We start from the raw sequence: 12,751 nt of genomic DNA on the forward strand, positions 1-12,751 counted from the left end.
ACTCTGGTACTCCACCAGAACGAGGAGCGCAAGCGGAGCTGACGGGAGAGCGTCAGCTGTTGACTTACCGCAGTGAAGACACCGCGGTAAGTAGATCTAAGTACGTCGACTTCAGCTATGCTACTCACGTAGCTGAAATTGTGTATCTTAGATTGACCCCGCACGGTAGTGTAGACAAGCCCTTAGAAGTGGATCAAGGAAAGATCAATTTACTTATTTCATGCCAAATGAGAAATAGTATTGGTATATAGTATTTTGGATCAGTAATTCCAGGTAATTGCATCAGTGCTTGAGGTGAGAAATGAACTTCAGTTGAAAGCAGCAGAATGGATTTAGTTTGGGAGGTTACAAAACTAGCACTACAAGATCTGAGGCTTGCTCTACACTACCAATTTATGTTGGTATAACTAATCCACGCCCCTGAGCGACATAGTTATACCAACCTTAACTCCCTGGTGCAGATAGCACTACATCGATGGGGGGAAGGCTTCTCCCGTCGACATAGCTATCCCTCTCGGGGAAGCAGAGTATCTACGCTAGTGGGAGAAGCTCTCTAGTCAGTGTAGGTAGCGTCTTCAATAAGTGCTACAGTGGTGCAGCTGGGCCAGTGCAGCGCTTAAGTGTAGACAAACCCTAAGTATTGTATTGGAAATATAGGGACATCTTCTAGTTTTGGAAGTTTGCATATGCTGAGTTCTTTGGAAGTCATGTGTATGTCTCCAAAGCCCTGACATAGCTGGTATGGTTTTGGGATTTCTGAGGTCTGACTCTTACTGTAGCACAAGATTTCTCTAATACAAAATCAGAACCAATAATTTAAAATGTCTAGCTATGCAGAAGATCATAACACTGTACTTTTAATCATATAAATATCGAAGCTGTTCTTGGCTGTTATTCACCGATTACACAAATAAAAGAATACTGTGCTTCTTTGAACAATGCCATAAGAGTGAACCCATTTTACTTTTCAAAAGTTTACTTTTGTATTTCAATAGACTAACAAAATATAGAGCTTGTACATTTATTACACTGCTCCCTGACCTCCTTCCTTCTTTAAAGAGATCCTGCCAACTCAATTTTTTGAAATTAAGCAATTTAAAAAAAATTCCAGTTTTTTAAAGCATTATTTTAATATATTCTGAAATTCTTTTAAAAACATTCCTTTAAAAAGAAAAGGAGGACTTGTGGCACCTTAGAGACTAACAAATTTATTTGAGCATAAGCTTTCGTGAGCTACAGCTCATTTCATCGGATGCATGCAGTAGAAAATACAGTGGGGAGATTTTATATACACAGAGAACATGAAACAATGGGTGTTACCATACACACTGTAACAAGAGTGATCAGGTAAGGTGAGCTATTACCAGCAGGAGAGAAAAAAAAACCTTTTGTAGTGATAATCAAGGTGGGCCATTTCCTGCAGTTGACAAGAACGTGTGAGGAACAGTGTGTGTGTGGGGGGGAAATAAACCGCCCAGACAGAGACAAACACCTACAAGATCTCTATCAAGCGTTCTTACAACTACAATATCCGCCTGCTGAAGTGAAGAAACAGATTGACAGAGCCAGAAGAGTATCCAGAAGTTACCTACTACAGGACAGGCCCAACAAAGAAAATAACAGAACGCCACTAGCCATCACCTTCAGCCCCCAACTAAAACCTCTCCAACGCATCATCAAGGATCTACAACCTATCCTGAAGGATGACCCATCACTCTCACAGATCTTGGGAGACAGGCCAGTCCTTGCTTACAGACAGTCCCCCAACCTGAAACAAATACTCACCAGCAACCACACACCACACAACAGAACCACTAACCCAGGAACCTATTCTTGCAACAAAGCCTGTTGCCAACTGTGTCCACATATCTATTCAGGGGGCACCATCATAGGACCTAATCACATCAGCCACACGATCAGAGGCTCGTTCACCTGCACGTCTACCAATGTGATATATGCAATCATGTGCCAGCAATGCCCCTCTGCCATGTACATTGGCCAAACTGGACAGTCTCTATGTAAAAGAATAAATGGACACAAATCAGAGGGCAAGAATTATAACATTCAAAAACCAGTCGGAGAACACTTCAGTCTCCTTGGTCACTCGATTACAGACCTAGAAGTTGCAATTCTTCAACAAAAAAACTTCAGAAACAGACTCCAACGAGAGACCACTGAATTGGAATTAATTTGCAAACTGGACACAATTAACTTAGGCTTAAATAAAGACTGGGAGTGGATATGTCATTACACAAAGTAAAACTATTTCCCCATGTTTATTCCCCTCCCCCCCCCCCCCCCCCAACTGTTCCTCACACATTCTTGTTAACTGCTGGAAATGGCCCACCTTGATTATCACTACAAAATTTTTTTCTCTCTCCTGCTGGTAATAGCTCACCTTACCTGATCACTCTTGTTACAGTGTGTATGGTAACACCCATTGTTTCATGCTCTCTTTGTATATAAAATCTCCCCACTGTATTTTCTACTGCATGCATCCGATGAAATGAGCTGTAGCTCACGAAAGCTTATGCTCAAATAAATTTGTTAGTCTCTAAGGTGCCACAAGTACTCCTTTTATTTTTGCGGATACAGACTAACACGGCTGCTACTCTGAAACCTTTAAAAATAAAGACTTTCAACTCCTGTTTCAGATTATATAAGGATCTTTTTAGCAAGGTTGAAACTGACTGAGGAACTAAATATGCAAACACCTGAGTGATTCTGTGAGAAGTTCCATTAAATCAAAAGGACTTAAGCACACAACTAACTACTCACTTGTAAATGTTGGCAATATTGAACCGTGAGGCCTCTATCTTGCAAGCTGTTTCTGCCCCCCTGTGCCAAAGCAGACCTCCATTGTGTTCAGTGTTGTTGCTCTGCATAGGGTATACCCGGCAGGTCAGCTTTTGTTAGATTGGGGCCTTAATGACTATCGGGGGAAAGGGTGAAACTAACTGCACAGAATGCTGACAAATACACAAAATAAACGGGGGGAGGGAGGAATAGAGATGTTATTTGTTCTGTTAGTGTCTAACAGAAAGCTATTAGTTGTTACATGTAACTACTAGTAGGTACAAAATGTTCAGACTAGTGTGATTCTCCAGCTGATAGTGCAAAAGATTACCCTGTAACTTTGATTATGAAGATGATGTAGGAGGGTACAAGGGGTGGTGGTTTGTTTTGATGTAGGGGTGGAGGACTGTAAAGCTATATATGTGAAACTGATATTAAATATGATGTATTCGGAAGGCAGGGGAAAAGTAGAGGGTTACTTTGTATTTACCTTTAGAGAATATTTTAAAACTATGAAGTTTTGAAATTATGTGAGTGTGTAGTGGAATGGAGATGGGACCTGTGTGAGAGAGGAGTTTGATTGGGTGTGGGAATGGGACCTGCTTATACATGAGAGAATAGTCGAACTGTGGAAGTCTCCTTTGGTGCAGAGAGGACTTGGGGTGTGTGTGAGGAGGACCTGTGTGCCTGGGGGCGGAGGGGGGAGAGGGAATCTGTTGGGGGTATGTGGGTGCGTGTTGGGGGGATTGCATGGAGGAATAGTGTGTGTGTATGGGGGAGAATGCCTGAACTGAACCTAGGGATCGTTGGGAGGAGGGGAGGCGAAGGTTAGGGATCGTTGGGAGGAGGGGAGGCGAAGGTTAGGGATCTGTGTATATGGTGGGGAGCTGAAGAGCGGCCCGTACCTGTATTGGGGGTATGTGGAGGGGTTCAGCGGTGGGATCTGGGTTAATTTCTGTATAAACTCACGGGGGTCAGCTCAGAGCTCCCTGCTTTGGATGGGCCGCTGGTCAGCATCGCCTTCCCCCCTCCGCAGCAGATTACATATCTGGAACGGGGAGGGCGAACAGCAGCTGCCACCGGCACTTCCCCTCTCCTGCCCCCTGCGGGCGGATGGTGGGTGCTTCCCTCCCCGGTCGGGGCACCGGCAGGACACGCTCCCTGCGCCCAGCGCTCACCTTGCCCGGCACCCCGCGGTGGTCGGTGCTGCCCTGCCAGAACCTCCTGCTGTAGCCCGTGATGTACCCGACCATCTTTTCCTCGTAGGGGAAATCCACCTTCCAGATGAGGGAGCCGTAACCGAACACCCACATGGTTCTCGCCCTGCCTACGTCCCGCCGGCCGGCAGCCGCCCCTGCCGGTCTCTGCTGCGCTTCCCCCAGACTAAGGGCAGAGCGGCCCCGGAGCGCGGCGTGTCGCACAGCGCCGCCTGGCAAAGCACCATGGGGCTTGTAGTGCCTGGGGCCCCGGGCGCCTCTCGCCTGCCGGTGTCCCAGCCCTGCCCCGGCGCTCCCCGCTCGCTCCTGGGGCTGAGGCCACGGGCAGCGGCCACGCCACTGGCAGCCCGGTTGGTGCTGAAATGGACTACAACTCCCAGCGTCCCTCTGGGTGCCGAGTCCCCCTCCCCCGCGTGCTCCCAAAGGGGCGGGGCTGGACAGGACCGGGCGGGAGGGGGGAGTGGAGAGGCGGCGCAGGGCTGGGTACAAGAATGACGAGTCAATGCAGTGGGTTCCCTGCAGATATTTTCTGTCGCCTGCATGTAAGACCGTTGTTTTCTAGATTGTAGGCTGTATGGCATAGCAAGTTACTAAGTAAGGGATTTCACGGGTCTTCCTTCTGCCCCTCTGCCGGACTCCTTGGGAGGCCCCGCATCTTGGTATCCATTTAAAGCCCGGCTTTCCCCTCTCTTGATGTAGAGCATGTCACAAACATCCAGGGGTGCAGTAGTTGGGATTTCTTTAACTTGGGTAGTCAATTATTTTATGTCAACTTCCAAATTTCTTGGTCAAAGTATGGTCGAGGTCCATACTCCAGAGAACAATCATAAAAAAACGATGATAATTAATAAAAAGATTTTGGGGTCCATTCAAAAGTGTCTGGTGGTCCAGCTTTGGTCCACAGTCTGTCTCTTGACTACCCTGCTTTAGCTGGTGCGACAGCTTTCAGCAGTGGTCTAAATATCAAGTTTGCAGGTCCTTATTCTAAGCTAAGTTCCATCAAGTTTACTGTCTGCATGTATGTTTTTGGACAAGACACTTTTAAAATTACTTACTTGTTTGAGGTGCTGTGCACGGACTTAAGAAGTGGCACGGGGTCTTGTAAGAGTAGAGTTTTGCCTTGATGTGTTCATTAAAATTTTCTCTCTGTTATCATGTGCAGTATGCTGTCCCTTCATTTTCCACTCCAACAGCAGAATTGTCTGTGCATTGTGTGTGTTTCTAAAAAAGGATGACTCCAGAGCATCTGAGACATCAGATGTGCTGGAGTCCTTTCCAAATGAGACAATTTACACAAATTTAAATAATGTTTAGTGCCAATATACTTATTTAAATAAGCAGTGTAATTTAGTGATTAGATCATCAGAGCAATTGGGAATAATGACTCAGTTCTGCTGCTGACTCATCATGAAGGGACTATTTAGAAAAGCTGGACGTGCACAAGTCCATGGGGCCGGACGAATTGCATCCGAGAGTGCTGAAGGAATTGGCGGCTGTGATTGCAGAGCCCTTGGCCATTATCTTTGAAAACTCGTGGCGAACGGGGGAAGTCCCGGATGACTGGAAAAAGGCTAATGTAGTGCCCATCTTTAAAAAAGGGAAGAAGGAGGATCCTGGGAACTACAGGCCAGTCAGCCTCACCTCAGTCCCTGGAAAAATCATGGAGCAGGTCCTCAAAGAATCAATCCTGAAGCACTTAGAGGAGAGGAAAGTGATCAGGAACAGTCAGCATGGATTCACCAAGGGAAGGTCATGCCTGACTAATCTAATCGCCTTTTATGATGAGATTACTGGTTCTGTGGATGAAGGGAAAGCAGTGGATGTATTGTTTCTTGACTTTAGCAAAGCTTTTGACACGGTCTCCCACAGCATTCTTGTCAGCAAGTTAAGGAAGTATGGGCTGGATGAATGCACTATAAGGTGGGTAGAAAGCTGGCTAGATTGTCGGGCTCAACGGGTAGTGATCAATGGCTCCATGTCTAGTTGGCAGCCGGTGTCAAGTGGAGTGCCCCAGGGGTCGGTCCTGGGGCCGGTTTTGTTCAATATCTTCATAAATGATCTGGAGGATGGTGTGGATTGCACTCGCAGCAAATTTGCGGATGATACTAAACTGGGAGGAGTGGTAGATACGCTGGAGGGGAGGGATAGGATACAGAAGGACCTAGACAAATTGGAGGATTGGGCCAAAAGAAATCTGATGAGGTTCAATAAGGATAAGTGCAGGGTCCTGCACTTAGGATGGAAGAATCCAATGCACCGCTACAGACTAGGGACCGAATGGCTAGGCAGCAGTTCTGCGGAAAAGGACCTAGGGGTGACAGTAGACGAGAAGCTGGATATGAGTCAGCAGTGTGCCCTTGTTGCCAAGAAGGCCAATGGCATTTTGGGATGTATAAGTAGGGGCATAGCGAGCAGATCGAGGGACGTGATCGTTCCCCTCTATTCGACACTGGTGAGGCCTCATCTGGAGTACTGTGTCCAGTTTTGGGCCCCACACTACAAGAAGGATGTGGATAAATTGGAAAGAGTCCAGCGAAGGGCAACAAAAATGATTAGGGGTCTAGAGCACATGACTTATGAGGAGAGGCTGAGGGAGCTGGGATTGTTTAGTCTGCAGAAGAGAAGAATGAGGGGGGATTTGATAGCTGCTTTCAACTACCTGAAAGGGGGTTCCAAAGAGGATGGCTCTAGACTGTTCTCAATGGTAGCAGATGACAGAACGAGGAGTAATGGTCTCAAGTTGCAATGGGGGAGGTTTAGATTGGATATTAGGAAAAACCTTTTTCACAAAGAGGGTGGTGAAACACTGGAATGCGTTACCTAGGGAGGTGGTAGAATCTCCTTCCTTACAGGTTTTTAAGGTCAGGCTTGACAAAGCCCTGGCTGGGATGATTTAACTGGGACTTGGTCCTGCTTTGAGCAGGGGGTTGGACTAGATGACCTTCTGGGGTCCCTTCCAACCCTGATATTCTATGATTCTAAGTTGTGTACATTAGGTTTCAGAGTAACAGAGTAACAGCCGTGTTAGTCTATATTCGCAAAAAGAAAAGGAGGACTTGTGGCACCTTAGAGACTAACCAATTTATTTGAGCATAAGCTTTCGTGAGTTACAGCTCACTTCATCAGATGCATACTGTGGAAAATACAGAAGATGTTTGTTTTTTATACACACAAATCATGGAAAAATGGGTGTTTATCACTACAAAAGGTTTTCTCTCCCCCCACCCCACTCTCTTGCTGGTAATAGCTTATGTAAAGTGATCACTCTCCTTACAATGTGTATGATAATCAAGGTTGGCCATTTCCAGCACAAATCCAGGTTTTCTCCCCTCCCCCCACACCCCCCCCAAACAAACCCACTCTCCTGTTGGTAATAGCTTATCTAAAGTGATCACTCTCCTTACAATGTGAATGATAATCAAGGTGGGCCATTTCCAGCACAAATCCAGGTTTTCTCCCCACTCCCCCCCCCCACAGTGGGTTTGTGTGTGGGGGTGGGGTGGGGTGGGGAGAAAACCTGGATTTGTGCTGGAAATGGCCCACCTTGATTATCATACACATTGTAAGGAGAGTGATCACTTTACATAAGCTATTACCAGCAGGAGAGTGGGGTGGGGGGAGAGAAAACCTGGATTTGTAGTGATAAACACCCATTTTTCCATGATTTGTGTGTATAAAAACAAACATCTTCTGTATTTTCCACAGTATACATCCGATGAAGTGAGCTGTAGCTCACGAAAGCTTATGCTCAAATAAATTGGTTAGTCTCTAAGGTGCCACAAGTAATCCTTTTCTTTTTGTGTACATTAGGGAAACTTTGCAAAAATGTCCCACTCTTTCTAATGGCAGTTCAGTTTCATTGCTGTTAGAAACATTGGAGAGCATAGTGTAGACAAGCTGCTGGGTTCAGATGGTGTTTTAGGGTTTGTCAACACAATGGGTTTATTTCAGACTAACTGGCATTTTTTGAAATTAAAATGGACTGCATCCGCACAACACAATTCTTCTGAATTAACTGGTTAGTTGGTGCAAACTGGATAATCCACTTTAATTCATTCCAAAATGAATTTTCATGTGGAATATTGTGTGTAGTCAATATGGAGTTTGTGTGGATGCGTCAGTACTTCAGGTTAATTTTTCAGTCCTCCCACTGGTAGGACACTGCATTGTTTTACACCAGGACTGAACTGTCTGTTCACGGGTGTGCCCTCTGCTGTTCAGGGGTCATGATTACCAGATGTTACCTCCTTATTTAAATGCTGGCGTGCAGCCAGGAACGCTCTGTTTGTGATTACACGCTCATGGAGCATTACACCAGTGCTATAGCAGCCATGCCTTGTGTGTCTGTGGGGGGCCACGCAGAGGTCATGGATTTTCTTGTGATCTGGGGAAAGGAACTGGTGCAGTCCTCCTTTAATAGTAGCCACTGTAATAAGAAAATATTCAAGTATATAGCTAACCAAATGACCAACTGGGCTCACTCCTTGGACTTGGCTCAATGCTGCAATAAAGGGAAGAAGCTCTATCAGAATTATAAAAAAATACCAAGGTCAGAATGAGGACCTTTGGCAGTGCTCCAACCACCTGCCCCTACTTTGAGGACCTGGATAGGATTTTTATCATCTAGGCCACCATTGAAGCTCAATATGTGGTGAAGAACACCAAGGAGAATCTTGACTAGTACTCTGAAGTGGAGGATTCCCTGAAAGCTAGGATTTCTTTCCCATGCAAGACTCCAAGCCAGACCTGGAGGAACAGACTTCTGATACCCAGGCAGACACCAGACTGACAGTTCTGAGGAGGGGACCTCTGCCTGTAAGTACTAAGTACTATATTACAATAAAAATGTATAGGTCATTTTAACATATTGTTGTTCCAAGTGCCAATGGAAGCCACCAGTCTGGGTGGATGAGAGCTCAGCTTCTCATCCCCACTTCCCTTTTAATCAGTATGGTAGCTATGCCAGGGAATTCCAGCTCTGTAGGGATTATATCCCTGATATTTTCATTTCTCACAGCCATCTGCCACTTCGTCTCCCTCGTGCTCCATCTCCCGGTCAACTGCCATGGTCTCCCAGGCTTCCTGCCCTAGTTAACCTAGGGATGCCATAGTAGTTTTTTTTAAAAAAAACAACCAAACAAAAAAACACAGCATATAATGCAGGCATGTTTATTGAAATGTCAATTACAGAAAAATAATGCAGTATAAAAAATTCTTTGTTTCAGAGTTTGATCAATGCCCTGAGCTTTCAGCTGTTGTAGCATTTTATGAGGTATAAAATGGAAGACAATAAATGCATAGAGATGCATAGGCCCTTGGCTAGCTGTAATCAGACCATCAGCATTGTTAACAATTACAGCAGAACTGTATTTAGCAGTACGCTTTGTGCATGTTGGCAGATGATTTTAAACAGAATTTAAGGCAAAGAGAATACTGTATATTGGCAGAAACATTGAAAAGTAACACACCCTTCTCAGGATTACTTCTGTGGGTAGCCTACCTCTTCCAGTCCTGCAGCATTTCTGGGGGTGAATTAAATCACTGCATAGATTTCTGGTTTGCTCATCCCCTTTTTCAAAAAGCCTCGTATCTGCCTCTGTATTAAGGTTGCATTGTCCAACGTTAGGATTGCCTGCAGAAGTGGACGGGCAGACAAAGCTGGCCCCTGCAAACATCCTAGCCCCTGTCCTCCTCAGCCCGTGTAGAACTCCAAATCCTTCTGCCCACCCCTAGATTCCTTGCCTCTGCAAACCATCAGTCCAAACCCCTGAAACTCTGCTGCCCACCTTAGCCAATCACAAGCAAGGCTCCTGTGCACAGGGAAATTCAAGTGAAACACTTATCTCCCAGACTGGGAAGAGACTTGAAATAGCATTCCAGAACTGAGGAGAAAGAAGCATTTTATAATTGTTGCCATGGAGACTTGAATCGCTTCAATAACTACTTGTTCTGTTTCTCAGCTCCACCTGCTTCTGCATCTGACACCCTGTGGCCTCCAAGGACAGGACCATTGTCAACTGCAGAACACCTGATTAATCAGAAAAGGGAAGACCAAAGGCAAAATGTTTGGGGACTTTGTGACAGCATCCCAGAAGTGGGATAAGAAGACAGAGGAATAGTGGGAAATTCTTCTTTCAGAGAGACAGAAGGACAGAGGTTCTCCTTGCTGACCGAGAGGAAGGCAAAAAACATGCATAGAGAGGGAGAGATGCTGAGACAGCTCCTGGAGCACATGCAAAACCAGACTGTCTTGACTGAGAACATGTTGGCACAATGTTCTGCTACAGCACCACAATCCCAGCACACACGTGTTCTGCAGCCCATGGAGAATAACGGGTACAGGGAGCAGCAGTACTCTTCCCAAAACTCAAGCCACGGGCATTTCCCTCTCCCCACCATACCACGGGAGTCTGGAAACAGTGCGTTCTGGGAACCCTCCTTCACCCTTACAATGACAAATGATAGTTTCTTTGCACACTGTCCACAACCCAAGGCAAAGCCACCATGCAGAAATCCTGCACCTACAGATGTTTGTGACAAGTGTAGCACAGAACTTTTTTCTAATGTGGTGCATATCTGCACCATAATGTTGCATAAAGTTTGCAATGTTTTGCATTGTTTTCACTGTTTTACGTTGTGGTTCATGTTGCAATGGCTAAAAATGCAGTTTTGTTCAGTTAATGTTTTTGCTTGCACTGCTTGATGTTCAGTAATGGTTATTTTTGACAAAAGTTCAATAAAGGTTCATAAAATACCACATATACAGTACACGTATCAAAATACTCTTCCAAAAAAGTACCACAAAGCATTTAAAAAGCAAAATAAACATCTGTTTAATTAAATCCCTACACACACAGTAATGAAACCATGCCGTAATTCAGCTCCTAGCCTCAAAGTAGGTGTATAGGGTGTCCCTGACCCTGTGGCCTTGACTATTTGCTGCAGTTTGCAGAGGGAGCCTATTAGCTATTCATAGTATCAGTCATGAAAGTGTCTGGACGTCCACCTCCCACCCATCAGCGAGGCTCTCACAGATGTTGTGCAGACCATAGCAAGCGATTGTCACATAGGATATATATTGCTCAGCAGACTTCAGCCTCAGCCTGAGATAGTGCCATCTCCCTCTCAGATGTCCAAACTCACAGTCCATTGTCATTCTTCAGTTACTCAGGGTATATAGTAGAACTGGTCCTTTCTCTTGTTCAAGTGTCCAGTAAAAAGCTTTATATATAAATCAGGGGATTAGAAAAATAAGCGGAGTCTCCAAGAATGCTGGAGGGAATCAGAATACTATTAAGGTCCATCGAGATCTCGCAGCAACTTTTCCCTTAAATAAAATAAATGTGAGTTTTGAAAGATTCTAGTGTCATGGACCTTTCCAGACCACCCCATGTTAATATTGGTGAGCCTGCCACAGTGATCAACTGCACCATGGAGATGTACCCATTCTTTTAATGAAGTCTGAGCTCTGGGAGGTGATGAAAATGGATATAATATCTCACATCGGTGTTGCAAGACTTAAGCAATCAATGTACCCTAGTGATGCCAGCTTCAGAAACCTTGTGTTTTTTTTCTGTCATGCCCCCTTCTGTGCATTCTTCCGTGTTTCCTTTAAACCTCTTCTCAAAATTTATTTGCCAAGTCACCTCCTTTTCTTCTTCAAGTGATTGCTCATGTCAGTTCCAAGTAGGTGTGTGCGTGCCGCCTGCACGATCGTTGGAAGGTTTTTCCACTAGTGGTACCTGTCGGGTCGACTGTGGAGCCCCCTGGAGTGATGCCCTTATGGTGGTGTATATAGGTTCCTGCTGACCAGCCTCCTCTTCAGTTCCTTACCACCAGTGACAGTCGTTAGAGCTACTTCATTCTCTTGCTTCGCGCAAGTGCTTCTCATAGTGAACATTTATTCTTGTATATAGTTCTACTTAGTATAGTTTTTCTAGTGTTTTAGTTAGTTCATAGACTAAGTTTCTATTGGGAGTTACTCCCCTGCTTTTCTCCCCCACTCCCTTCCGGGGACCGGGGCATGCCTTGGTCTCAAGGCTTCAAACCTTGTGGGTCATGCCAGAAGCCTATGCCCAGGGGAGACCCTCATGAGTCCTGCTTAAAGTGCTTGGGGAAAGCCCACCAGGCCTACAAGTGCAAGATCTGCAGGAGCTTCCACCCAAGGACTAAGAAGAAGAGAGACTTTAGATTTCAGATTCCCGTTATGGAGTCAGCTCTCTGTCCCCAGCCAGCTCAGACTGCATCAGGGTCCAAGCCCAGCACTTAGGTGTGCAGTGTATTGGTCTCAGTGAGGGAGGCTGCAGAGCTGGCGAAGGACTTGGGGTCCAGAGACCCACGGCATTGCCACTCTCCAGCACTGAAGTTGAGTTTGGCGACCTCTCGGCACCGATCTTAATCACCAGTGTCACATAAGAAGCAGAGAAGAGCCGAAAGGGGGCGCTTGCTGACGGTCTGAGCAGTGGAGCGCGATGGTGCCCGAGGAGCGCGTCCCATGTCGGGACACTCAGCTCCTGCTCAGGAACAGCTGGTATCGTCGACTCCGGCAGTCCAGGCAGAACCATTGAGTCTGGTCCCATTGGACTCCCCGGGATGGGAAAGCCAAATGAAGGAGTTGGACGTGCCGTTCACTCCTGACACATTCGAGGCCGCCAGGAACCTCATAGACATGGCAACCCAGCACTTCCCAGTGCAAGCAGCACCAACAGCACTGGAACTGGCAGCACCAGCACCATGCG

The 12,751-nt window shown here is 46.0% G+C and overlaps 2 protein-coding genes across 11 annotated transcripts in view; one reads left to right on the forward strand and one right to left on the reverse strand.

Moving 5' to 3' along the window:
- The window catches only part of CHAC2 (ChaC glutathione specific gamma-glutamylcyclotransferase 2), a 29,025-nt gene extending 24,659 nt beyond the window's left edge, over positions 1–4,366 (reverse strand). Inside the window, exons 1-2 of one of the 5 annotated variants that reach the window (XM_043543812.1) lie at positions 3,975–4,113; positions 2,779–2,879 (exon numbers count right to left, since the gene is read on the reverse strand). Coding sequence is in view for 1 of the 5 variants with exons in the window: in XM_027834565.3 (XP_027690366.2) it covers positions 3,975–4,109 (135 nt within the window). In the remaining 4 variants the exon portion in view is untranslated. Of the gene's footprint in view, positions 1–2,778; positions 2,880–3,701; positions 3,934–3,974 lie in introns of those variants that run through there. The other 4 variants (XM_043543813.1, XM_027834565.3, XM_043543815.1 and 1 more) reach the window with 4 other exon arrangements.
- Positions 1–12,751, forward strand: part of ASB3 (ankyrin repeat and SOCS box containing 3) — a 126,607-nt gene that overhangs the window by 34,992 nt on the left and 78,864 nt on the right. The gene's annotated exons all lie outside the window — the stretch shown is intronic.

The sequence above is a fragment of the Chelonia mydas genome, chromosome 3, assembly GCF_015237465.2.
Source record: "Chelonia mydas isolate rCheMyd1 chromosome 3, rCheMyd1.pri.v2, whole genome shotgun sequence".
In the NCBI taxonomy this organism is placed as follows: domain Eukaryota; kingdom Metazoa; phylum Chordata; order Testudines; family Cheloniidae; genus Chelonia; species Chelonia mydas.